This window comes from Odocoileus virginianus, chromosome 6 (genome assembly GCF_023699985.2).
Source record: "Odocoileus virginianus isolate 20LAN1187 ecotype Illinois chromosome 6, Ovbor_1.2, whole genome shotgun sequence".
Lineage (NCBI taxonomy): Eukaryota > Metazoa > Chordata > Mammalia > Artiodactyla > Cervidae > Odocoileus > Odocoileus virginianus.
In genome coordinates, this window is record NC_069679.1 from 47328686 (window position 1) to 47353692 (window position 25007).

General features: G+C 36.1%; 1 protein-coding gene across 2 annotated transcripts in view; it reads left to right on the top strand.

The window, feature by feature from the left end:
• The window catches only part of DMXL2 (Dmx like 2), a 169825-nt gene that overhangs the window by 139439 nt on the left and 5379 nt on the right, over window positions 1-25007 (top strand). Inside the window, exons 26-40 of one of the 2 annotated variants that reach the window (XM_020869203.2) lie at window positions 1615-1691; window positions 3181-3308; window positions 5526-5774; window positions 9552-9730; window positions 13790-13920; window positions 14385-14470; window positions 14884-15085; window positions 16099-16216; window positions 19832-19894; window positions 20680-20766; window positions 20851-20972; window positions 22146-22284; window positions 22955-23015; window positions 23150-23277; window positions 24415-24492. In XM_020869203.2, the coding sequence (XP_020724862.2) occupies window positions 1615-1691; window positions 3181-3308; window positions 5526-5774; window positions 9552-9730; window positions 13790-13920; window positions 14385-14470; window positions 14884-15085; window positions 16099-16216; window positions 19832-19894; window positions 20680-20766; window positions 20851-20972; window positions 22146-22284; window positions 22955-23015; window positions 23150-23277; window positions 24415-24492 (1848 nt within the window). The remainder of the gene's footprint in view (window positions 1-1614; window positions 1692-3180; window positions 3309-5525; window positions 5775-9551; window positions 9731-13789; window positions 13921-14384; window positions 14471-14883; window positions 15086-16098; window positions 16217-19831; window positions 19895-20679; window positions 20767-20850; window positions 20973-22145; window positions 22285-22954; window positions 23016-23149; window positions 23278-24414; window positions 24493-25007) is intronic. The other variant, XM_020869204.2, reaches the window with a different exon arrangement.

The following is a 25007-nucleotide window of genomic DNA, read 5'->3' on the forward strand; positions in this document are numbered from 1 at the left end:
TGCAGTGATTTTCGAGCCCCCCAAAATAAAGTCAGCCAGTGTTTCCACTGTTTCCCCACCTATTTGCCATAAGTGATGGGACTGGATGCCATGATTTTTGTTTTCTGAATGTTGAGCTTTAAGCCAACTTTTTCACTTTCCTCTTTCACTTTCATCAAGAGGCTCTTTAGTTCTTCACTTTCTGCCGTAAGGGTGGTGTCATCTGTGTATCTGAGGTTATTGATATTTCTCCCAGCAATCTTGATTCCAGCTTGTGCTTCATCCAGCCCAGCGTTTCTCATGATGTACTGTGCATATGAGTTAAATAAGCAGGGTGACAATATACAGAGTTAACTACCCCCAATTAAAACTATATCCTATGCTGAAAACATAAAAGCAGGTAGATGCTAAGAAACCCTAGGGAGGATGGCAGGATCTGGAGAGTTGATCAAGCTTCCTCTGTGCTAGCCTAAGTGTATTTGTTCTGTGCTTTTCCCAGTTCCAGTGGCTGATGTCATTTAAGTTCCCCAGCATTTTTTCTTTTAAATTTTTTAGTATGAAATGCACATTCAGTCTCTGGTAATGTTTTGCTTCCAAAGAACCCAAGATTTACTGGTCATATCATCCTATTCATGCATGCTAAGTCGCTTCAGGTGTGTCCAACTCTTCGCGACTCTATGGACCGGAGCCCACCAGGCTCCTCTGTCCATGGGATTTTGCAGACAAGAACACTGGAGTGGGTTGCCATGCCCTCCTCTGGGGATCTTCCTGACCCGGGGATCGATGCCCTGTCTCTTGCATCTCCTGCGTTGTCAGGCGTGTTCTTTACCACTGGCACGACCTGGGGAAGCCCCTGTTGAGATGACTTAAATTATTTGATAGATGCATATGGAAAAGTAGAAAATTCATCAAATGCTTATAATTGTTAACATTTAATCTAAGTTAACATTACTAGTTCCTAGAAATTTGGATAAGCTTTGAAAAAGTATGAAACTATTTCTAAGATCCCTTCAGATTTTAAGATTGTATGAGTCAAAGTGTTGATTCAGCATGGCATTGTAGGTTTTTATATTATATTGATAATTTTTTAAACTATCAAAATTAAAAATTTTCAGACTGCATTACTTCTAAGTGGATGTCTTTCTGGAAAATTAACCGTTTCACACAGTGATTGATAGATTTTCTAAACATTTAATTCATTATTATTGATAAGATCAGTTCTTTAGTTTCATCAAGGGAAATTCCATAAGGCAAGTTTTGAATAAAAGCTCTGAAAATTAGCTGCTAATTTTGGTTCTGTTTTTTTCGAGTATTACTATTTAAGCTATTCATTAGTGGGCTAGAACAGTCCCAGCAATGTGAATGCTGACACTTTGCTCAAGGCCTGCAAAATGGCAGGCCCACAGTGACAAATATTTAATAAATATGTGTATAAATCAATTAACTTTGTTGTAAGCATGCATATTAAATTAGGTGAGTATTATTTTAGAAGCTTTAAGGCAGAGTTAGTAGTCTCATGTAGGATCTAGTCTTATTTATGATATTGCTGGTTTCTTGGATATTTTCTGATCTTTAACCTACTACTGTTTATAGAAATATCAGTACAAAATGTAATTGTGGCTGTTTTGGTTTTAGGTGCGCACACTTCATTCACTAGCAGCATCACTTTCTGCATCAATTTACCAAGCATTATGTGACAGTCATAGCTACAGGTAAAAAAAAAAAATCACCCAAATAGTATTTATACAACAAAAACATTAAACTGTACCACAGTTATATTAAGGTTCTGCTTCAAAGGGACTGAAAAATCCTGGAATATGACTACCATGTGTACTTTAATAGATGAGAATGAGAAAATAATTGTTTAGTTTAGCAATCACCTAGTAACAACAGAGACAAATGGAAAATCACAAATAGTAAAGGAAAATTATCATCATCATCTTTTTGTTTTCAAAAAAAGAAGTATTCATTATCCAAAGTAATTTATAATATGAAGTTTTCTAATTTTTTTCTCCCTTAGGAACTATTCCTTTAGCATTAAATTAGTTCCTGTTTGTTTGCTTTTCAGTTGAAAGAAGAAAAACTTTTGAAAAATAATTAAGTACATTCCTAGCACTGAATTATTAAAATCAATTTTACTTACCTATTTCGGTATCAGTCTTTAAAAGTGATATCAACAGATGTAGTGGTTTGAATTTTTGTTAAATGTCTAATTGCCTTCATCAGTGTATACTTTATATTTTAATGAGCAGGGCAGTATAAGTAGTAAGAAATTGAATCAGTCAGAAAGATGACCTAGACTTCAATGAATTATGTTAATAAATGAAAAGTTTGTAATATAGATAGAATCACATTGAATGTATATTAAACATGTATCTAGATTTTTTTTCTTATAAATTCAGCAGCCTCTTATGGGAAGACTATTATTGCCTAAGGAGTTAACTCTCTCAAAATGGCCTAACTTTGATGTTAGCCTAGTAAGGCCATGCCTAAGTTAACTCTCAAAATTTGGAAGTGTAAATAAGAAAAACAATTTATTTAGTTCATAGTGATTACCTTAATGATCAAAGACAATTTGTTTGATATCAGTCATTGCTTAAAATGGTGCCAGATGAGAATCCAAATACATTTCTTTTCTAGTTCTTAGGCTGTGATTGACTCTCTGAGAAGTCAGATTTATTTTCTTCTTTTGTATTTCCCCCACTCCAGAAAGATGAGGGAAATAAATATTTGGGCATATTTGGCTTTAGGATTAAGTTTTTCTAAAAGTTCCCTGCAGATTTTAGTTGACCTTTTTATTCAGAATTGAGCTTGTACAACTTGGCAGGACTAAGAAATGCAACAAAACAGTTGCTGAAACTTTCTGATATTCCTAGTACCAACAGTAATCTCCTTACAGCAGACTTTTAAAATACAGATAAGTGAATATAGAAAAGGTTTTTAAGTTTCAAGCGGCATTTGGGAAAGGTTTTAAAGACTAAATATCTTCTGCCCAAATAGAACATTTCCTATTTTGTTTTAAAAAGCTATCAATAAATAATTGTAACTAATTTAAAGAACTTTCTGAAATAACTTATTGGAGCATTGAATTCAGTTTTAAGAGTTTTGTTTTTGCAATAGTTATTTTAAAAGTGTGTTTAAGGTATAATTGCTTGTTACCTCTGTGGACGATAAATAACAGAATTTTGTTTGGTTTGGCAGTCAAACAGAAGGAAACCAGTTTACAGGAATGGCTTATCAAGGGCTTCTTTTAAGTGATCGTCGAAGACTAAGGACAGAAAGCATTGAAGAACATGCAACACCAAATTCTTCTCCTGCTCAATGGCCCGGTGAGAACTCGAGTGCTGTTTTTATTTTTGTTTTAATTTTCTACTTGGCAACTCATTTTTACAAAACTACTAACTGGTTCCCTGATTGTTGTTGTTTGTGGATTTGGTGAATCACTTTTTATTTGTTTGTTTTTGATGATGTTTTCTGCCATGGATTAGGAATTCTTAAGTACTGTAATGTTGTCTGAAGACTCAGAAAGTTAAGGCTTCAAAAACCAGCTGTGCTGACCAGCATTAAAAAAGCAAGGTTTAACATCCTTCCTAAGGGTGAGCACATTGTATTTCTTATCCTTAGACATCCTGAGTTAGAGTCTTAGAGAGCCAGTATCACACAGGTCTTTTCACAGATGTTTCAGAATACAGTTATTCTCAAGAGTGTTGGTATATATGTAGGACAGGAGTGACCATCCTGTCACAGGAGTGACACATACGTCATGATGTCTGCCAGTCCTTTTCCTCTGGTTAGCTCTCTCTCACTCTCTGTATCAGATGTTTCAAACCTCTGCTCTCAGCATCCTTTCCTCATTTGCCATGTCATTTAATTTTTACTGTAGTTTTATAAATTTCTACTCTTAATCTATATCTGTGATTACATATTAATGATCTCTGTAAAGAGGGGCAGTAGAGGAAGTGACAGACTCAGAGTGTGTTTTTAAAATTCTTTTATACATAAGTTTCTCAAAACATTGTTGTTTTGACTTTTTATTGAAGTAATTTCAGACTTGTAAAAGTTTTAAAAATGGTACAAAGAATTTTTGTATAATCTTCACCCAAACTTCCCAGCATAGACATTTTAACATACTTGCCTTATCATTCCTTTCTCCACTCTACCCACTTATTGTGTGTCTGTGTGGATATATGTATACTTTTTTCTGAAATATTTGAGGGTAAGTTGTAGACATGATGCCCCTTTACATATATCAGTTATCTTTCCTAAAAATAGGCATTCTCTTATTAAATGTAACATTGTTACCAAAATTCAGGATATGTTAAGGAAATTCAGCTTCTAAATATTGATACAATACTGTTGTCTAACCTGTAAGTTTTTTTTTTTTTTTGACAGTTTTCACCTGTCATCTCACTGAGGTCTTCCATGTTGTATTCTTAGTTGTATTGTCTCATGAATCTCCTCTAATATGCAGTCTTCCTTTCTTTGTCTCTCATCACTTTGATACTTTCAAAGAGTACTAGACAATTATTTTTTAGAATGTTCTTATGTTTGGGTTTTTCTGATGTTAATGTTAGATTCAGGTTATGAACAGAGATTGTACCCTTAGTGCAAAATAGCAAGAGGCACATGATGCCACTTTGGTCCCAGCACTGGTGCCATTAACTTTGATCACTTTGTGTGGTAGTTTCTGCCAGATTTCTCCTCTGTAAAATTATTCTCCTTTGCAATTCATAAGTATCTTTTGAAGAGAGTGTTAGAGGACTGTGTAAAATGTCATACTTTTACCTGCTAATTATAACGTTCAGTGATGACTCCTGCCTGAATCAAATATAACTGTGGAGATTACTCAGTGGTGATTTTCTAATTCTATGCTTCCTTCTACCTATTAGTTGAAATTGTGCTGTAAGGAAGAGCTTTCTCTTCTTTTTATTTATTCACTCATTTATTATTTCAGTGTGGATGAATGGATTCTTGTTTTATTCTGTAGGTTATAAACCATTTCTATCATTTATTTTGTTGTTCAAATTATGGATGGTGGTTTAGTCACTAAGTTGTGTCCAACTCTTGTGACCCTGTGGACTATAGCCTGCCAGTCTCCTCTGTCCATGGGATTTTCCAGACAAGAATACTCAAGTGGTTTGCCATTTCCTTCTCCAGGGATCTTCCTGACTCTACAGTTGAACCCAGAATCTCCTGCTTTGCAGGAGATGTAAGCGATCTGGGTTCAATCCCTGGGTTGGAAAGATCCCCTGGAGAAGGAAATGGGAACCCACTCCAATATTCTTGCCTGGGAAATCCCATGGACAGAGGAGCCTCGTGGTTACAGTCCATAGGGTCACAGAGTTGGACACGACTGAAGCAACTGAGCATGCATGCATAAATGGACTAAAACCATGGAGAGAGATATATATATCCATGTGTGGGTATTGCTACTATATCTATAGTATAATGTAGATACATAATTGTGGTTTAATTGCAGATTTGGATTTGTTTCCCTTCTGGAGCTTTATGCTGATATACTTCTTTTAATATTATCTACCCTACAGGTGTGAGTTCACTTATTAATCTCTTGAGTTCAGCCCAAGATGAAGACCAGCCAAAATTGAACATTTTGTTGTGTGAAGCTGTTGTCGCTGTGTACTTAAGTTTATTGATACATGCTCTTGCCACAAATTCCTCCAATGAATTGTTTCGACTTGCAGCCCACCCATTAAACAACCGGATGTGGGCTGCTGTTTTTGGAGGAGGTGTGAAACTTGTTGTGAAGCCTCAAAGACAATCTGAAAATATTTCAGGTAAGATAGATTTGATAACAATAATGTGTATAAGTATAAATAGTTTCTTATATGAAAGTTAAAGATTTTTTAAAATGTTTTAAGAATTTTTGTTTTGAAAATCAGTAATGTTTAATGTATAATCACTCTTAGAATAGTAAATAACTAATCTCATATTAGAATAAAGAGTACAGTTTCAGTTTTAACATTTTTTGATAAATTTGAAAAGAATAAAAAAGAAAAAAGGAAAGTTAAAGTTAAGTGAGGAGATAGTGTTGAGGAATGAGGTCATGGAAAAGGATAGTTTTTATTTTTTTATAGTTTATCATGGTGATTTTGAGTTTATAAAAGCTTTCTTAATAAGTTTTCATCATTATCATAAATAACTGGGCTAAATTTTTTGGACTTTCCTTACTACACAAAGTTGAATTAGGTCTGAACTCATTGCCATGATATATAGGCATACATAAGAAAAATACTCCAGGTTTATTGATTGAAGTAAGTAAACGCATTAAGGGTGTTATCTGTAACATAGCATGAAAAGTTAAAGATTTCTTAACTGTGGAATAGTAAGCTAATTTGTATCCTAGTCAAAATTCTTTAGAACTTTCTTTAGCAATGTGTTTGTTGAAAAGGTAGAAATATTGAGAATTATTTTTTTTGCAACCCACATTTTTTCTCAGCTTTTATTTTAAGATATCACACTTACTTTTAAAATGTTTTAAGAAAGTTTTTAAGTAGAGAAGATTTAGATAAATCCTCATAGTTCTTACAGAGTATACCAGTAGTTGGCTTCAGATTAAGTTCATGGTCATACTAAGGCTGTTCCAATCATGCACATGGTTTTTGAATTCCATTTTCTGTGCTCTCTTTTTTTTTTTCTTACGGATGAGAATATATTTTTAGCCCACTTTTTAAGATGGTAGAATGGTTAGATACATACTGATGCCATCGGAAAGTTTTCCACCTTGGTGCTGTAACACAGAAATTGTCTGTCTTAATTCATCCATAGACATAGTCATGTTACAGATGATGAGATAGTGGCTCAGAGAGCCACTAGCTAAAGGCACAGGTTCTAACCTGTGTCCTCGGTGCCCAAGATCGAATCAAATGAATAAAATTCCCATGTAAGTCAAAGAAAGGGAGATAATCTTAACGACTCCCATTGTCTCCACTCCTGTTCCATATGAATGACTCATGTCCATCTTCCTGTCCAGTTGTAATCCACTTTAAATTTAAAAGTTTTCCTCCCAAATCGCTTCTTTTCTCTTCTTGAGTTTTCTGTTATTGTTTCCTGGTAATTCACTCATCAAATCATCATGCTTAAACCTCTGAGGACATATTCATGTTTACATTCACTTACACCTGCCATATGCGAGGCTTTGGGGGTATGGTGAACAAAACAGACGAACTCCATACTTTCATGAAGCTTACACCTAGTAGAGGTAAACACACAGTTAACAAATGACAGTATTTCAGGTATGGTAAGAACTACAATAAAAATACAACAGTAGTAGACAGAGAATGATGAGGGAAAGGGTGTGGGAAGAGTTTAGTTAGGGTGGTCAGAAGACACATTTCTGATTAGCTGACATTTGATCAGAGTCCTAGGGAAGTCAGGGATCAGATTGTGCAGATATCTGGGGCCAGAGCATTTCAGGCAGATGGAGAAGTGAGTGCAAAAGTCATGAGGTTGGACTAACTTGACTTTTTCCAGGAACTGTCATGCTGTCCAGATGGCTATCCTGAGTGGGGGAGTGTGGTCAGAGATGAGATTAGTAACTGGGAGCAAGGTCCCTTAGGGCGTCATGGGTCATTTATTATCACTGTTATTCTAAAGGAAGATAGGAAACTACTGGAGGGTTTTAAGTAAAAGAATGATGTAATCTGATTTAGATGTTCAAAAGACCCACTCTAACTGCTGTGTGGAAAATAGTCTGTGTGAAAGAATAAAAGTAGGGAGCTCATGTGGGAGGCTGTGGGAATAGCCCACTTAAAAGATAATTGTGTAGAACGAATATGAATCAGTTCTAGTGAGGTGGATGAACCTAGAGCCCATTATACATAGTGAAGTAAGTCAGAAAGAGAAAAACAAATATAGTATATTAACACATACGTATGAAATCTAGAAAAATGCTATTGATGAGCCTATTTCCAGGGAAGGAATGGAGATGCAGATGTAGAGAATGGACTTGTGGACACAGTAAGGGAGGGGGAGAGTGGAACAAATGGAGAAAGCAGCACCAACATATATACACCATTAGGTGTAAGATGGATGGCTGGTGAGAAGCTGCTGTGTAGCACAGGGAGCCCACTCTGGTGCTCTGTGATGACCTGGAGGGATGGGATGGGGGAGGAGACGGAGGCTAGGGAGGGAGGGAACGTATGTGTAATTATGGCTGATGTGCGTTGTTGTGTGGCTGAAACCAACATAAAATGGGGGGAAAAAAGTCTCCTCCCAAAAGAAAGATAGCTGTGGGTTACCATCAAGAGTGAATGGATGAACAAAATGTGGTATATAAGTACAATGGAATATAATTCAGCATAAAAAAGAGTGAATATTGACACATGCTATAACCAGCATGAACCTTAAAAATACGATGCTCAGTTTAAGAAGCCAGACACAAAAGGTCACACAGTGCATGCTTCCGTTTATATAAAATATTCAGAATAGGTAAATCCGTAGAGACAGAACACATATTGGTGGTTGCCATGGGCTAGGGGGAGGGAGGAATGGGGAGTGATTGTTTGATTAGTGTGGGGTTTTCATTTGGTGTGGTGAGAACGCTTTGCAACTAGATAGGGATGTTGGTTGCACAACAGTATGAATGTACTAAATGCCACTGAACTGTACACTGTAAAATGGTTAACTTTATGTAAATTCCACCTCAATTAAAAAAAGATTAAAGTGCTGTAGCCTAGTGATGGACAGAGGGAAATGTGGTCATGTTCATCAAAGAGAACTTGAGATAGAAGTATCATTTTCTGTGACAGGGAGCCTCAGGAGAGGACCAGGCTGACTTCTTCCTGGCTATCTCATATCCAATTAGTCCTGAATCCTTTTGATATTCCTTTTTTGTATTTCTCACATCTAACCCTTCCTTTTGGTCTTTACCACCCACTGTACTAGTTCAGGCCCTTCCATCATCATTGATTGTGCAGACTTTACCTCATCACGTGCCTCATTCAAGATGCCTTCATGAGAATGGCCCACAGAATGAGCTCCCAGCTTTCTATCCACAGGCTAGTCCATGCCTAACTACAGAGTATCCTTGTTACTCCCCTCTCTGACCACCTGTCTAGCAAAAGAAAATTATTCCTCATTGAGCCAAGCCGTTGGTCATTTGTTTCTGGTGTCAACTTCCTCTTTTCACATTGAGCCTCTGCTTTTCTTCTAAGGCATGCTTTATATCCTACATACTCATTCAGTGAATCTTTCTTGAACAGCATAGCCAGAAATAATCTCCCACGTGCTCTCTTTACTAGTTGTTGAATGTACATCATTTATTTGATACATTGTATATAAATTGCTTGAATCCTTATTCTGTATATTAATGGCAGGTAGGCTGTTTCATTGCAAGTTAATCTTTTATAGTCTATCGTCATCTGCATCTCTGTCATGATTGCTGGAAAACTGATGCAATGACTAGAAAAGTTTACAAGCACAGATACAAGTAATTTAGTGTAAACTAAAAACATGGCAAGAATGTACTTTTCAAGGCTGAAAAGAAAGGTTAACTCTTTGATTTAATAATGGAAAATAAGAATGGGATTTTTTTTTCCTGTCTTTAAATTCAGCACCTCCTGTTCCTTCTGAAGACATAGATAAACACCGTAGGAGGTTTAACATGCGAATGCTGGTCCCTGGAAGACCTGTAAAGGACACTACCCCACCACCTGTGCCTGCGGAAAGACCATCTTACAAAGAGAAGTTTATTCCTCCTGAACTTAGTATGTGGGATTATTTTGTTGCAAAGGTAAGGGGCCTGAGGAACGCATGCTTTATGTGTGTTTGTTTGTATAACATAGGCATGGTGGGGCAGCTTCTGGGTTGAATCACCATAGTTTAGACATTTCATCTCTCAACTCCAGAAGCTGAATAGTCATTCAGGAATGATCAGACACTTGATAAGGTTGAGACAAATTAAAATCATATGGGACTTAGGTATAAACCAGAACTCAGTTTACTAACATATAATCAGCATCATCCTTTTCTAGGGACTGGAATGCTTGTATCTACCATCTAGCATCCCTTCTGATTATCAGTAGTTACCTTGGTCAGCATGAAATTAGAGCAGGAGAAGGTGGATGGATATTTGAGAGTTTCATCAGACCATGGGTTTCATGGGGCCCCATGACATATCTGTTTCTCCAAAGCAGAGGGAACTTCTCTGGGGATCGGAATTCTCACGGTGACTTGATCCTGCATCGTCCCATTTTGTACAGTGCTGGGTGTGTGCTTTCTGCACTTGGTTTTTTGAGCACTTCACATTCTGTTGATCGGTTTCCTTCTTTACCTCTGTTGTGTAATAATTCTTCCCACTCCCAAGATTGTCTGGGAGCAAATCCAAACATGAAATTTCATTCATAAATATTTCATTATGTATTTTTTAAAAAGAAGAGTTTTGAATCGGTAACACATGAGCATTATCTCTCTCTCACACAGACACACACATAAACACACACTCACATTTACATACACACATACTCACACACAGTTCTTTAATATCAAGTATCCAGAGAATGTTCACATTTTCCTCCGTTATACCTTAAATGTTTTTGAATGGTTGGTTTCTTAAGTCAGGATCCAGGATGATTCATGTATTACAGTTGGTTGATATGTCTTAAGTCTGTTTTAATCTGTAGGTTCTACCCCCACCTCACTTTGTTAAATTTACCCCTGCTCCTTTTTTGCCCCCAAATTTGTCATTTAAAATTTTTCAGTGGCTTGCTGATGGTATCCCCGTGTTTGGTCTTTTGACCATATTCCTCTGATTTTCTGTTTTTCTATAAAGTGAGAGTTAAATTTAGAGACATTATCAGATTCCACTCTGATTAGATAGGGAAAAGGGAGTACAGGATTACTTCATAGGTGGTTTTGTGTATTTGCATCAGGAAACATTCTTTTTTGGGATGTTAATTGATGATCTTTGCCTGAGTCCATTACCATAAATTTGGGGAGTTTTATTTATTTGCTGAAATGCTTCCTTATTCATCCTATTTGGTTAGCCTGAAGTGCATTTTGAAAGAGAAATACAGGATAAATGCTTATTCTTTGCTTTTTGTACCAGTTTTCAAAGTGATGAGTTGATTTTCTAGCATCCTTCAGAGGAAGCAAGTGACTTTCGTTATTATGGATTTAAACATGTTTTATGTATTGAATATTTTAATCCACTGCAGTTATCCTGTGTAAACATTTTATATTTTGATCCCAAATTAGAGAAAGTACCTCCATGAATAGATACATTTTATAAAGCTGAGATTTTTATAATTCTGGAAGCAAGTGATATTTCCTAATCAAGTATCCAACTATTTCAAATGTCAAGGGCTTGAAGCAAGGATCTGCTGGAAATTTTATAATGCAAATCAAAACTCCAATGATGTATCATCTCACATCAGTCTGAATGGCTGTCATCAAAAAATCTTCAAACAATGAGCACTGGAGAGGGTGTGGAGAAAAGGGGACCCTCCTACACTCTTAGTGGGAATATCAATTGGTACAGACTCTCTAGAGAAGCAATATCCCTTAAGAAACTAGGAATAAAACTACCATATGACCCAACAGTCCCACTATTGGGCATATACCCTGAGAAAACCATAATTGAAAAAGATACATGTACACCAGTGTTCACTGCAGCACTACTTACAATAGCCAGGACATGGAAGCAACTAGATATCCATCGACAGATGAATGGATAAAGAAGTTGTGGTACATATATACAATGGAATATTACTTAGTCATAAAAAGGAGCACATACAAGTCAGTTCTAGTGAGGTGGATGGACCTGGAGCCTACTTTACAGTGTGAAGTAGGTCAGAAAGAGAAAAATATCTTGTATTAATGCATGTATATGGAATCTAGAAAGATGTTACTGATGAACCTATTTGCAGGGCAGCAGTGGAGACACAGAGAATGGGCTTGTGGACGCAGTGAGTGAAGAAGAGGGTAGAATGAATGGAGAGAGTAGTATTGAAACATATTACCATATGTAAAATAGTCAGTAGGAATTTGCTGAATGGTGCAGGGAGCTCAAACTGGTGCTCTGTGATAACCTAGAGGGGTGGGATGTGGTGGTAGGTGGGAAGGAGGTTCAAAAGGAAGGGGGCATTTTTATTTGCACTACAGATTTTAAGTTTATTAGTTTGAGGCCAGTTTTGTTTGTTAAAATCTTTTATCATTTTGAAGTCTTAAAAGTACTACTTTGTCAATTTTAGATTTTCTCTTTTCTGGTAAGGCTGCTTCAGATATAAAAGGTATAAAATACTTTGGAGCTATTGCTGCATAGACAGTATGTCCTTTTAAAGGATCACATTTTGACTTAGCTGATCAAATGTTGAATTTTTTTAAATTATCAAAAATTAGGTATTAAGAATCTATCTCAAAATGTGAATCATGTGAAATAACTATTCAGTTTGATGAGTATGTTATAGTTTACATAGCCATTTTCCTATTAGCTTTTTCCTATATTTATTTTTTAATTTTTATAAATAATGCTGAGATTAATAATCTTTTTTGAAAAGCTTATTCACATTCTGATTATGTAATTAAGAAGTACTGGGTCAAAGGCTTTTGATATATCTCTCCAGATTACTGATTTATACTCTGAGAACAGTGAGCACACATTTGACTTTACCCTCATGAAGTATTCCTTTTTCATTTTTGTTAATTTGGTTAAATTTTTATTCCTGTTAGTGATATAAAAATGTTAATGAATCTACAGCCATTAGGTTTTCTACTTTGAGGAACTGACTGACTGTTCATGTTCTTAAGTAAATTATCTATTAGAACTGTAATATTTTTCTTACTTTCAATGAACTATTTATTAAGGATATTAGCAGTTTATCTTACTTGTGATACTTTTTCCAGTTTATTTGCCTTTTAATTTTGTTTGTGTTTTTAACATACAGAAGTTTTAGGAAGTTTATTTAGTCATGTCTATCCATACTTTTATAAGATGATGTTACATTGTTTTTAAGCAAAGTTCTTCCCACTAATGAATGTTTGCTTTTGTCATCTTCTCCTCTTTCCTTGTTCCCTCCTCCTCCTCATTCTTTTTAACTTAACTCTCCTGTTCATCTAGAGTGAAGTGAGAATCAGACTTTGGTGCCCTCCTTATCCTCTCTTCTCACCCTTACAAGTAGTTGTCCTTCCTTCCCTCCAAACAACTTAAGATGTTACCTTTGTCACACATTAATTTCTTATTTATATACTCTTCTTGGACTATATTTTTCCACTGATCAATTGCTAGACTGCACTTGCTTTAATTATTGATTTTAATATCCACTAAGAAGCCTTATCTTTCACTTTAGACAGATTACTCAGCTAATCTTACCTATTTTTTCTTCGCTGTGAACTTCACAGTCATTATCAAGTTTCAATAAAGGAAAAGAAATCCCTATGGAAATTTTTATTGCAATTACCTAAAACACATAAATTAAAGAATCATTATTAATGCTTCAGTCTCCTTATTTAGATTTTAAAGGGATTTGTAATTTCCTTCATCGTCGCTCTCACAGTTTTCATTAAGCTTTTCCTTTGGTGTTATGTTTCTTAATTACCTTTTTTTCTTCAGAGTTTTTGAACTAGTTATTGCTGATATATAAGAAATAGACTATTAATTTAAAAAAAATTTGTGTTGTATGTAGCTATTATTGAATCTGAGAGTTTTAACTTGGTTTCTTGACTTTCCCAGGTCTAGTATCATTTTCAAAAGAAAATTTTAATTTAGATTGACACCACTTTAAATGTTCATATTTAAGTTAGGATAAAAATAACCCAATTAAACATTCAAAAATAACTTCACATTTCATTGCAGCCGTTTCTCCCTTTGTCTGATAGTGGAGTTATATACGATTCTGATGAAAGCATTCATAGTGATGAAGAAGAAGATGATGCTTTCTTTTCAGATATACAGATACAGGAGCACCAAGACCCTAACTCCTATAGGTAAGTGAGGCTTTCTTCTTTTTCTTTCTGCCTTCTCTTTTGTAAAAATTCTGATATTACTGGTTTTAAGCAACATTACTATTATATCATGAATTTATACAAGAACTGACTTATATTTTCAGGTTAGGAATTCTTTACTTTTGAGGTAAATTGCTAGATAGTAGAGTATTTCACATCTTGTTTCAAGGAATAGCTGGCACAAACATTTTCAGTGAGGAAAAAAATACATAATTTATTGATATGCTGTTAGATTCCATGTGGCTGTGTAATAAAACCCTTTCCATTGTTGCATATCTTTTATTTTCAGAGACTGCAAAAGTACTATTTTTTTTTAAATAGTAAATGGTTAAGAAAAGACAGTTTTTTTTGTGGGTGGGAGATTGGGCCAAACAGTTGACACAGTACTATGTTCTCATGATTTTATTTTTCAATTAAGGAGAATGTTTTTTATCCTGTTTGAACAGCTGGGCTCTTCTACATTTGACAATGGTTAAGCTTGCACTTCATAATGTCAAGAATTTCTTTCCCATTGCTGGATTGGAATTTTCTGGTAAGTTTGGAATTTGAAAATTAATGCTATTAATTACTAAGTTTCTTGTTACAAGATCCATATAAAAGAACTGGGAGGAAAAAAAAAAATACTGCATTGGAGATGTTATGAGGTGTCTTGTTTATCTTAGGTTCCAGTGTGTGTTTTTTAGTTCACATGGCAAGAATTACTAACTACTTGGAAGGTTGGAAGAAAAAGCAGGAAACCAGCCTGTAGAAGCAGAACATTTTCTCAGCTCATATTAGAAAGCTGGTCTTTTGTTCAAAGCGTTAATAATCCAAATGATGTTAGATTAACATTTTCAGATTTATTTCTATTTTCAGATGTTTCGGCTCTAACAATTTGAATTTTGTAAATATGTGGGGATGGTCAACATCTTTAATCAAAGTAAAATATATCCTATTACATTTTAGAGTTGCCTGTAACATCACCATTAGGTATTGCTGTGATTAAAAACTTGGAGAATTGGGAGCAGATCTTACAAGAGAAAATGGATCATTTTGAAGGTCCTCCCCCCAACTATATCAACACATATCCAACTGACCTTTCAGTTGGAGCTGGACCAGCTAGTCTTCGAAATAAAGCAATGCTAGAACCTGAAAATACTCCATTCAAGTAAGAATTCTCTTATAATGCTAATAAGAATAACTCGGCTTAACCTTTCTGGAAGACTGTTTGGCACAATATTATGCCAGTAGCCTTTAAACCATGCATGACTTTGAATTTGTAATCTTGTTTCTAGCAGTATATGCCAAAGAAAATATCTGAATTCTGGATAGAAAATTATTTTTCCCCTACTACATATACTTCAATAGACAATTTTATAATCAGGAAGAAACCTTTATTTTTGTCATCATTTTAAGAAGTCTTAAATGCTTTGGGATAACAGTCTGCATATGCAGATAAGATGCTACTGACCTTTTGTCTGTAATGCTAAACACAGTAAGGTTTTTTATTGATGTTTTGATCTTCTGTCTGTTCATCTGTGTGCTGTGTGCTTAAGTCTCTTCAGTCATGTCCGACTCTTTACTAGCCCATGGACTGTAGCCCACCAGGCTCCTTTGTCCATGGGATTCTGCAGGCAAGAATACGGGAATGGGTTGCCATCCCTTCCTTCAGGGATCGAACCTCTTATTTCTTGTCTTTTGGCAAATGGGTTCTTTACCACTAGTGCTACCTGGAAAGCCCCTTTTGATAAGCAGCATCCTGTGTTTGAGGCAGCCGGCCATTATGTAGAGTATTGCTCATAAACTTGAAAAATCGTCTTTTAGTTTGTTAGGCTGTTAAAAATTAAATGTGGGACTTTATATTCATTGGTGATAAGCTGTAACCAGCAGACCCAACATAAAGGATAATTTAAAAAGAGAATAAAGAGAGATTCATTTGACTCTCAGCTCAGTTTGTCCATTTGGAGAATCAGTAATTAGAGAATTAATTCCAGATGAAGGAACAATTTACAGAACTAAAAATTCAAAGTGAAACATAAAATTTTGTTGAGCTTAATGCTATATTTTCTTTGCAATAATGGAGGTTTTCAAAAATTATCTGCAAATAATGAAATATTTTCTATATACTAAAATATTGTGATACTTTTTTGTGTGTGTATGTGTGGTTTTTTTTTTAACTAGATCCCGGGATTCTTCTGCACTTCCAGTCAAACGACTTTGGCATTTCCTTGTTAAACAAGAAGTACTTCAAGAGACATTCATGAGATATATTTTCACTAAGAAAAGAAAGCAGAGTGAGGTATTTTGGGAAAAAAAATTCTCTCATAATTTTCATTTAGTTTTCTTTAACATTTCTTGGAGAATCCCAGGGACGGTGGAGCCTGGTGGGCTGCCGTCTATGGGGTCGCACAGAGTCGGACACAACTGAAGCGACTTTGCAGCAGCAGAAGCAGTGCTTGATTTATTTGAAATTTACTTTTGGTTTGAACTCATTATCTTTCATACAACATAGGTAATATTGTACCAAACTTCAGAGAATTTTTTTAAGATAAAAACTTACAATTTTTATTTCATAACAATGAAACAACATAGGTCCTTGAATAAATCCTGTATAATCAAATTAAAGTTGATATGTCCTTTATAATATTTGCCATTGGGATTTTACTTGTAACAAACATTGTGAGGGATGGCTTAGGGAATTTAATATATAAATGAGTATACTCTATGTTATGATTCTCCAAATATCATTTAATTGAAAATGCAGCATAACCCTTTATTTACTTAGCATTTATAAATGAACAGGATAAACTGTAGAAGCAACAAATTCAAGATAATTTTGTGAGAGAGATTAAACTACAGAAATACCAAATGTAAGATGAAGGAGATTACTTTTAAAAAGTGAGGCAGAGATTCTACATTGCATGGTGGTTTTTACGCTAAATATAAGTTAGTAATGGAATGGCATACAGGGTTCAAGAAGAATCATGAATCTGAGAGTGTGGCACTTTCGACCTTAAAATGATCTCATTATAAAATGAGGAGTATGCAGATGGTTCATATAAGCATTTCAGTCCATTTGGCTATTTAATGAGGTAATGAGCAGTTTGAAGAGTGTTCAGAGTGTAAGATGTGATTAAAGATTTGGCAAACAAAGACAGTGAGAAAAGAAAAATGAATTATATTTCACTTAGGAAAGTGAAAACCAAGAGGGACAGTCTGTGTGGTTCAGTTTCCCAAAGTAGGAAATAGAACTGCCTCTCAAATGTTCCCCATGCCTGTGGCAGCAGGACCAGACTCATTCTTTTCACTAATCATTCACTCACTTGGATGGCCATTGTGGTCAGTTCTGGTCAACAGTCATTAATTTTTTCTGTGAATTTAAAAATTATGTACTTAAGTGAGGAACTGGAGGAATGAAGTATAGGAATTCTTTTGTATCTTATAAGTTTTTTGACAACAAAAGACCCCAGTGGTATGGAAATGATTGATGTAGGGTTTTGTCGAGGGAACCCCACAGCTAAATTCGTTTCCTCTCATTTAATCTGTTGTTTACTGCATTTTCTATAGTGATACTGAGTCCAAATCCCATAAAATAAGATATAGAAAGTCTAAGAAATAGATTTAAGATAAAAGATATTGCTCAATTAGAGCTCTGTTATTCACAGAAAGCCAGTTCAAGCCAGTTTATTAAAGGATCAATTTTCTGAGTGTTAGTTCTTCAAATTATTGACTGATTTCTTGAAAGTATGCTTTAGTTGTTCGTAAGGTTTCTGGCAGTTTTGTTTTGTTGAATCATCAGAACCTCAGAGTGCTGTGGGAAGCCAGGGTCAAGGTTGATTGGACCCTCAGTAAGTAGTCTTGCTATTCAGGATCTGTTGTCTCCTTTCTGGTTTCCCTCATTCTTAACAAAAGTCTCCCCAATTCTACCCCTTACAACCCCACTTCTCTATGTCCCTCCATCTCTGTGCTCTTGGAATCAGCAGCCCAAGCTGTATGTACTTTTCTGTTTTTCTGCCAGAAGAGGTGCTCCAGGTATAAGGACGTGGGACAGACATAAATTGAACGTTTCTTAAAATGCTGTTTGTGTAGGTGTTGGTTGGCTCCAGTGTGGGAAGTCCGTGGCTGGGGGTTTGCATGGAAGAATTTTTATCGTGTACCCTCTTGTACCTTTGAATTCAAATTGTTGAATGAAATCAGTATCTTGTTCATGCTTCGTGTTCAGTTGCTCAGTCGTGTCTGACTCTCTGACTCCATATACTGTAGCCCACCGGGCTCCCCTGTCCATGGAGTTTCCCAGGCAAGAATAGTGGAGTGGGTTGCCATTTCCTCCTTCAGGGCATCTTCCCAACCCTGGATCGAACCCACATCTCGTGTGTCTACTGCATTGGCAAGTGGTTTTTTTATCACTGCACCACCTGGGAAGCCCAGTGTCTTGTTCAATACTGTCCAGTAGAACTTTCTGTGATGATGGAAATTTGTTTCTGTTCTGTGCAGTATAGTAGTCATCAGCCACATGTGGTTACTGAGCAGTTGAAATATGGCTAGTGTGATTGAGGAACTGAATTTTTAGTTTTGTTTAAACAGCCACATGTGGTTAGTGGCTACTGTGTTGAATAGCACAGAGCTGCTGATAAAATGGTTTTCATTTATGAAAAAACATTGTAAAAACAATGTTAAGGTTGCTAGGACAAAATAAAATTGATCATTTAGTTCAGAAATATGCAAAATTTATTAAAATTACCCATATATTAAGAGTGGTTTATCTTTATAGATTATTAAATAGGATATTGGTGGTCTATATCTAGTGATATAGGTAGTTTGGTAAATCTAGTGAGTTAATTACCAAAATTGGCAAAATAATCCTAAGAATGCTAAAATATTGGCTAATTTTTAAAAAATCACTTAATTAAAATAAAATTCCGAGAAATGCTGAAATTTTAGAATCACTACAAGATATGTTTTCTCACTGAGTATGTTAGAGACTGTTCTGCAGAACAAGTCTTTGTGAAATCAGTAAGTGTGAGAAGCTTGGCCCCTTGATTAAAGGTAGATGGGGTCTTCAGCAGTTGGCTTCTGCTGAGTCACCCTCTGCACACACGTCCCATTCCTTCAGCGTCAGCTGCAGCAGCCCTTGGGCAGTCGCAGAAAGCGTGGGGCGTTGGGCCTGTGGGTTGAAAGAGAAGCAGGCACTTCAGGAAGTTTTGGTAGTAGGAGGAATATGTTGCTCTGATGAAACCTTCGGAGGTTTTCACAGCAGAGCAGAAATACCACTTCTGATTGTAGGCATCCCTAATGGCCCCGTCATCAACCAGGAGCAAAGTTATTTGTGTGATTTCTTTCCCAAGCCTCATCTCATCAAACATGTACTCGTAGGAGAAAAATCCTAAGATTATGTGTACTAAACGGTTGATGTGAATTTTAATCCTTGAATCTCTCTTCATGGATATATTCCTTCTGAGTAAGAATGAAATAATTATCAGTACTTTTAATCTGTGTTTAGAAAAAAAAGTTTTCATTTTTTACTTGAAATAAACCCCTCTAAGGATAGGAATCTATATAGTAGAGAATGCATCTGCTTGTATAAATAGGTTTTATTTTTCAAAATGTTGGGTTTTTTTGAATTTACAGTTAGAACTTCCAGGTTATATAACTAACATACAAATAATGAATTTAATGAATTTTTATTTTGAAATTGCTTTTATATGTATAATACATAAAATTTGCCTGTTTTGTGTTGTTTTATCTGATGATATCACATTTTACTCAGTTTAATTCTTAATGTTGTGCTTTTAAATTTATTTTTGCCATCTTAAAGTGATGGAATGTCCATTTCAATTTGAAGATTTTCTTTTTTTTTTTATAATTCCGTTTCATGCGTGTGTTTTGCATTTGTGACGATGTGGTGTTGTTTAAGTCTATAGAAGAACATGTGGAGCAGGTCAAACAAAACTGCGTAGCAGAAGATTGCCACATCAAGGTAGTGTTCCATGCTCTCAAATTTAGCTCGTTCTTTAAAGTTCAAGGAGCTAACCCCTCATCTCTGATACTAACCATGATCTGCCCAGCTGGCTAACTAGTCAGTGCTCACTGCTCCCACACACCTCAGTGGCACAGGGTAGGAGCTGCTCCACTGTGTCAGGCTTGAGCTCTCTTGCAGTTGGTTCTTCTCCTTGTTGCTTCCTGTCCCATCTTCACTTCTATCCCTTTTCAAAATCTTTTCTAAAGCATGATTGTTTTATGTTTCCTCCTCCTCGATTCTGCCTCTTGTTTCCTTCCTGTCACCTTTGAGCATAACACTTTCCTCTCATCCATCTCCTTCATTCCTTTCTAACCGTTCTTCTCTCCGACTTCTTACTCCTATCTCATCACCCTTGTTTACAAATATTTCATTTCCTACGTGACTCCATTGTCTTCCTGTGTCTTTTTCTCTCACATTCTTGCTGCTGTATCTTTGTACACTTTTGCAAGAGACAAGAGACACATTTTCTTTTATAAACACTAATGAAAATTATGTTAGTTAATCTTTTGTGACAGTTACTCAGTATCCTGTAATCAAAATGGAAATTTTGTAATTGGGGTGATTACAGTGTATCAGAGAGTGGAAGCTAATTCCATATTTAATTATCAACACACTAAAATTACTGGTATCTTCTTTCTTGCTGCTGCTACATTTTCTTCTTGTCCTTTAAGTTTTGTGGGATATATGTATATCTTTATCGAGCTGTGCTGTGACAACTAAAACTACTGACATGTGTCTTGTAGGTTGAAGCAGATCTGGGCTATCCAGGTGGAAAGGCAAAAATCATTCATAAAGAGTCGGATATGATCATGGCATTTTCCATTAATAAGGTAAATGCTTCAGTCATTATGAAGAATGTAGTACTTTGATTTAGTGAAATTGCTTAAATTATTGACTTTGCCTTTGCTTTATAGGCAAACTCTAATGAAATTGTTTTGGCTTCAACACATGATGTACAAGAACTTGATATTACTTCTCTACTGGCCTATCAATCATACATATGGATTGGAGAAGAATACGACAGAGAATCTAAAAGGTTTGCTTACCTTATGTAGTCAATTTATTTATTTTTAACACCAAAAACGTTTTGCATGGGGTATTAGTAGTTGATTTTAAATATAGCTTTCTTCAAAGAGTCTGTTAAATGGTTATGCTTGTGATTTGAATTGTCTTGAAAACTTATGTGTGTCTCTCTCCCTTCATTTGGGAAGGAGACAAACATAATTAGTTTAGCTGCCAATAAAAGGCTCTCCTTTACTTCAGTGTACAAATTACTCCTATTTCTTTCATTAGACCCTGAGCTATTCCTAGGGTTTGAGTCAGAATAATCCCCAAAGCCTAATGCCAATTACCGACAATTACCAACTCCAAAGAAATGTCAGAAATTTACACAATGGTAAATAAATTTAGCTGATTTGGATAATTATGATAAAAAGCAGATTATATATTAAGTAGACTGAGTCATATTTACTAATTTTCAGTGTTTCTTCTTGCTTATCTCCTTTTAAGCATACCTTTTTTTTTTTTTTTTTTTAAGATAAAAATGTAGACAACCTCACTTTTCAGTAAAGCTCTGGACACCGCACCAAGAGTGCAGGAACACTTTCCTATTTTGGGGTGTCTCCTCCACGTTTGCCCTCCCTCTTCTTTTCTCCAGACTCTTGGAAAGTTTATGTACTAGGAATGGTGCCAGGATAGCCTCTTCCACTGTTCTGGTTCTTGCTTGTTAGTATAGAATATAACTAAGTTGCAGTCATACTTCAGGGTAGATGGAACTGTGTTATATAACAATTAAAAATTAACATTTTAATGTGATAACTGATACCTCAGTCTAGGAAAACTTTTAACTCAGATTTCTTTAAAATGTATGAATTTTCTAAATGGGTATCTGTACTTGAGGAGAACATACAATCTTTTTCTATACAGTATAAAAAGCCAATCTGTGTTAAATACTCAAAACAAAGATTTGCTCTAATTTGTGCAACAAAATTCCCCCAAACATTTAACTTATATTTTGCCTAAATGCAAAAAGCTAACCAGTACTAAAATTGGTGATGATTAGGACTTGTACCTAAGTTTTCCTCATGCATATTTATTCATTTTATTTTTTTAAAATAAAGATTGTCCTTTGGGTAGATAAAAAGGTCTGTAATGGGAATTTGTGTTGAAAAATGGGACTTTCACAGTAACACACAAATGTTTTCCACAGTTCAGATGATATTGATTATCGTGGTTCCACTACAACTCTTTATCAACCCACTTCAACATCCTATTCAGCAAGTCAGGTGCATCCATCTTCATCTCTGCCATGGCTGGGCAGTGGACAGACTAGCACGGGAGCGAGTGTGGTATGTCATTTACTACTAGGTATGGTTTCTGGATATGGACTCGCTCAAAAGTAGGTTTAAATCACTTTGACATAGGAATGGTGGGCTGAAGATCTGAAGCCCTGACCAGTAAGTAGTTAGTACACCATAATGATGATAGCTAACGTGCTGTGAATTTGTGTCAGGTGCATGCTTTTTTTTCTCATAACAACCTAGGTGATTTTCATTTTATAAATGAGCAAACTGAGAGGCACTCAGTGGTAAACAGAGACGGAAAGGAATTCGTGTCTACTCTGTGTTTGGAAAATGCGCCAATAACATTATTGTCAATCATGGTAGTTAAGGGGGGGGTCCCATTCTCATGTTCTGCTCTGAAGAATCTGGAGATAGTTCTGATTGTCCTCAGGGACGGGAATTGGAGGAGAGTTCCCTTTATCCCTAGATGAAGCTGCTCGGTGTCCTCACAGTCCACACAGACCAGGGCCAAGCCATCAAGTGACTGTGCTTCTCCAGCCTGTTCAGACAAGTGTCATGTATTTAGGGGGTCAGAAAATCCACAACAGGGTTTATTTTAGTAATAATCCAGTGTGAGAATAAATGTTATTATAGAATTAGATGTGGCCTGAAGCATATCCTTCCTTATCTCTTCTGTGATGCCACAATATAAATTCATTTTCATCTTCTTTTAAAGCTCATGAAAAGAAATCTCCATAATGTTAAAAGAATGACGTCACACCCAGTCCATCAGTACTGTAAGTGTTTTATTCATTATCAAAGAACTGTGAGTGGCCTCTATCATTTTGAAGCTGGCTTATAGAATTGGAAGTATTGGAACCCTTTCTTTAGCTTTATATCTTAAGTTTTTGCTTTTCCTCTTGCATCTCAGATCTTACAGGTGCTCAGGATGGCAGTGTACGAATGTTTGAGTGGACACGACCTCAGCAGCTTGTCTGTTTCCGCCAAGCCGGCAATGCAAGAGTCACCAGATTATATTTTAATTCACAGGGCAACAAGGTTAGTTCTAGGGGGTTATTATTAAATTCATCTGAAAATAATTGTGGATATTTATGAATAAATGGCTAGTAAAGCTACATCTAAAAACAAATTCAGTCACTATAGATTTAAGCTTAGCAGGCAGTTTGGAATGGAAACAGTGAGAGACTTTATTTTTGGGGGGCTCCAAAATCACTTCAGATGGTGGCTGCAGCCATGAAAGTAAAAGACACTTGCTTCTTGGAAGAAAAGCTGTGACCAACCTACACAGCATATTAAAAAGCAGAGACATCACTTTGCTGACAGAGGTCTGTCTAGTCAAAGCTGTGGTTTTTCCAATAGTCACATATAGATATGAGAGTTGGACTATAAAGAAAGCTGAGCACCAAAGAATTGATGCTTTTTAAACTGTGGTGTTGGAGAAGACTCTTGAGTGTCTCTTGGACTGCAAAGAGATCCAGCCAGTCCATCTTCATTGGAAGGACTGATGCTGAAGCTGAAACTCCCAATACTTTGGCCACCTGATGCAAAGAACTGACTCGTTTGAGAAGACCCTGATGCTGGGAAAGATTGAAGGTAGGAGGAGAAGGGGATGACAGAGGATGAGATGCTTGGATGGCATCACCGACTCGATAGACATGAGCTTGAACAAGGTCTGGAAGTTGGTGATGGACGGGGAAGCCTGGCGTGCTGCAGTCCATGGAGTCACAAAGAGTTGCATACAAATGAGCGACTGAACTGAACTGAGGCAGTTTGGTGTCTGTTTATATAGCCTTTGGTTCTCAATAGGAGTATAAATCCACAGAATTTTGTGTGGATCAATTAATCATCCACTTACAGATACACTAAATATTCTGTGATTATAAAGAATTCTGTTTTTGTTGCATGTGTTGATGGTCCCCCTGCGTGAAGTTAGACACCTGAGAGAAACCAGGTTTTTTTTTCCCCTAAATTATACTACAGAAATTCGGAGTAAAGCAGTGAAATAGGCATGGAAGCCTTTGCAGTACTTGGGGTTTCCTGAGAACCACAGCAGCAGGAGCATATGTACAGGCAGGATGTTGGTAAAGTGGGACTGAGTAACTCTCCTTTTGATAAGTGATTTTACCTTTGACATGGCTACTCAGAAGCTCGGTTTAATTCACACTATTCTTACAGTGTGGTGTTGCAGATGGAGAGGGTTTTCTGAGTATCTGGCAAGTAAACCAAACTGCATCAAATCCTAAACCTTACATGGTAAGTATCACTCAGTATTTCCGGGGTACATGCAGCGGCTGCCTTGTTTGTGAAGTGTTTGTTTCAGACAGCAAATCCCACTGGTAGATCTGTTGGGAAAGGGACCGCTCTGCCAGGAACCCCAGCCCAGCACCTATCATTGCCCTCATTCTAGATCAAAATAAGCAAAGACTTTGGTTTTCACAGCTTGAAGGATGACCATTGTATTTGAAAATTTTGGGGGGGCCTTCCCTGTGTGTAGTACTATTTAAGATACATTTTTATTATACTTTATCCATTTTGAAATCTCTAACTTCTTAATGATTGAATTTTATAGCGATTCATTTTAGGTACTGTAATAAGAACCAGACAGGTTCCATGCATGCCAATTTGCTCCAGAATATTACTTACTAGATTTTAAAATAACCAATCCCCATAGGCGACTTCATCCATTAATCCAAATCCTGTTTCAGTCATTTGATGATGCAGATGAGCATGTCTGGAGATGTTTCTCTTAATACATCATAGACTGTATC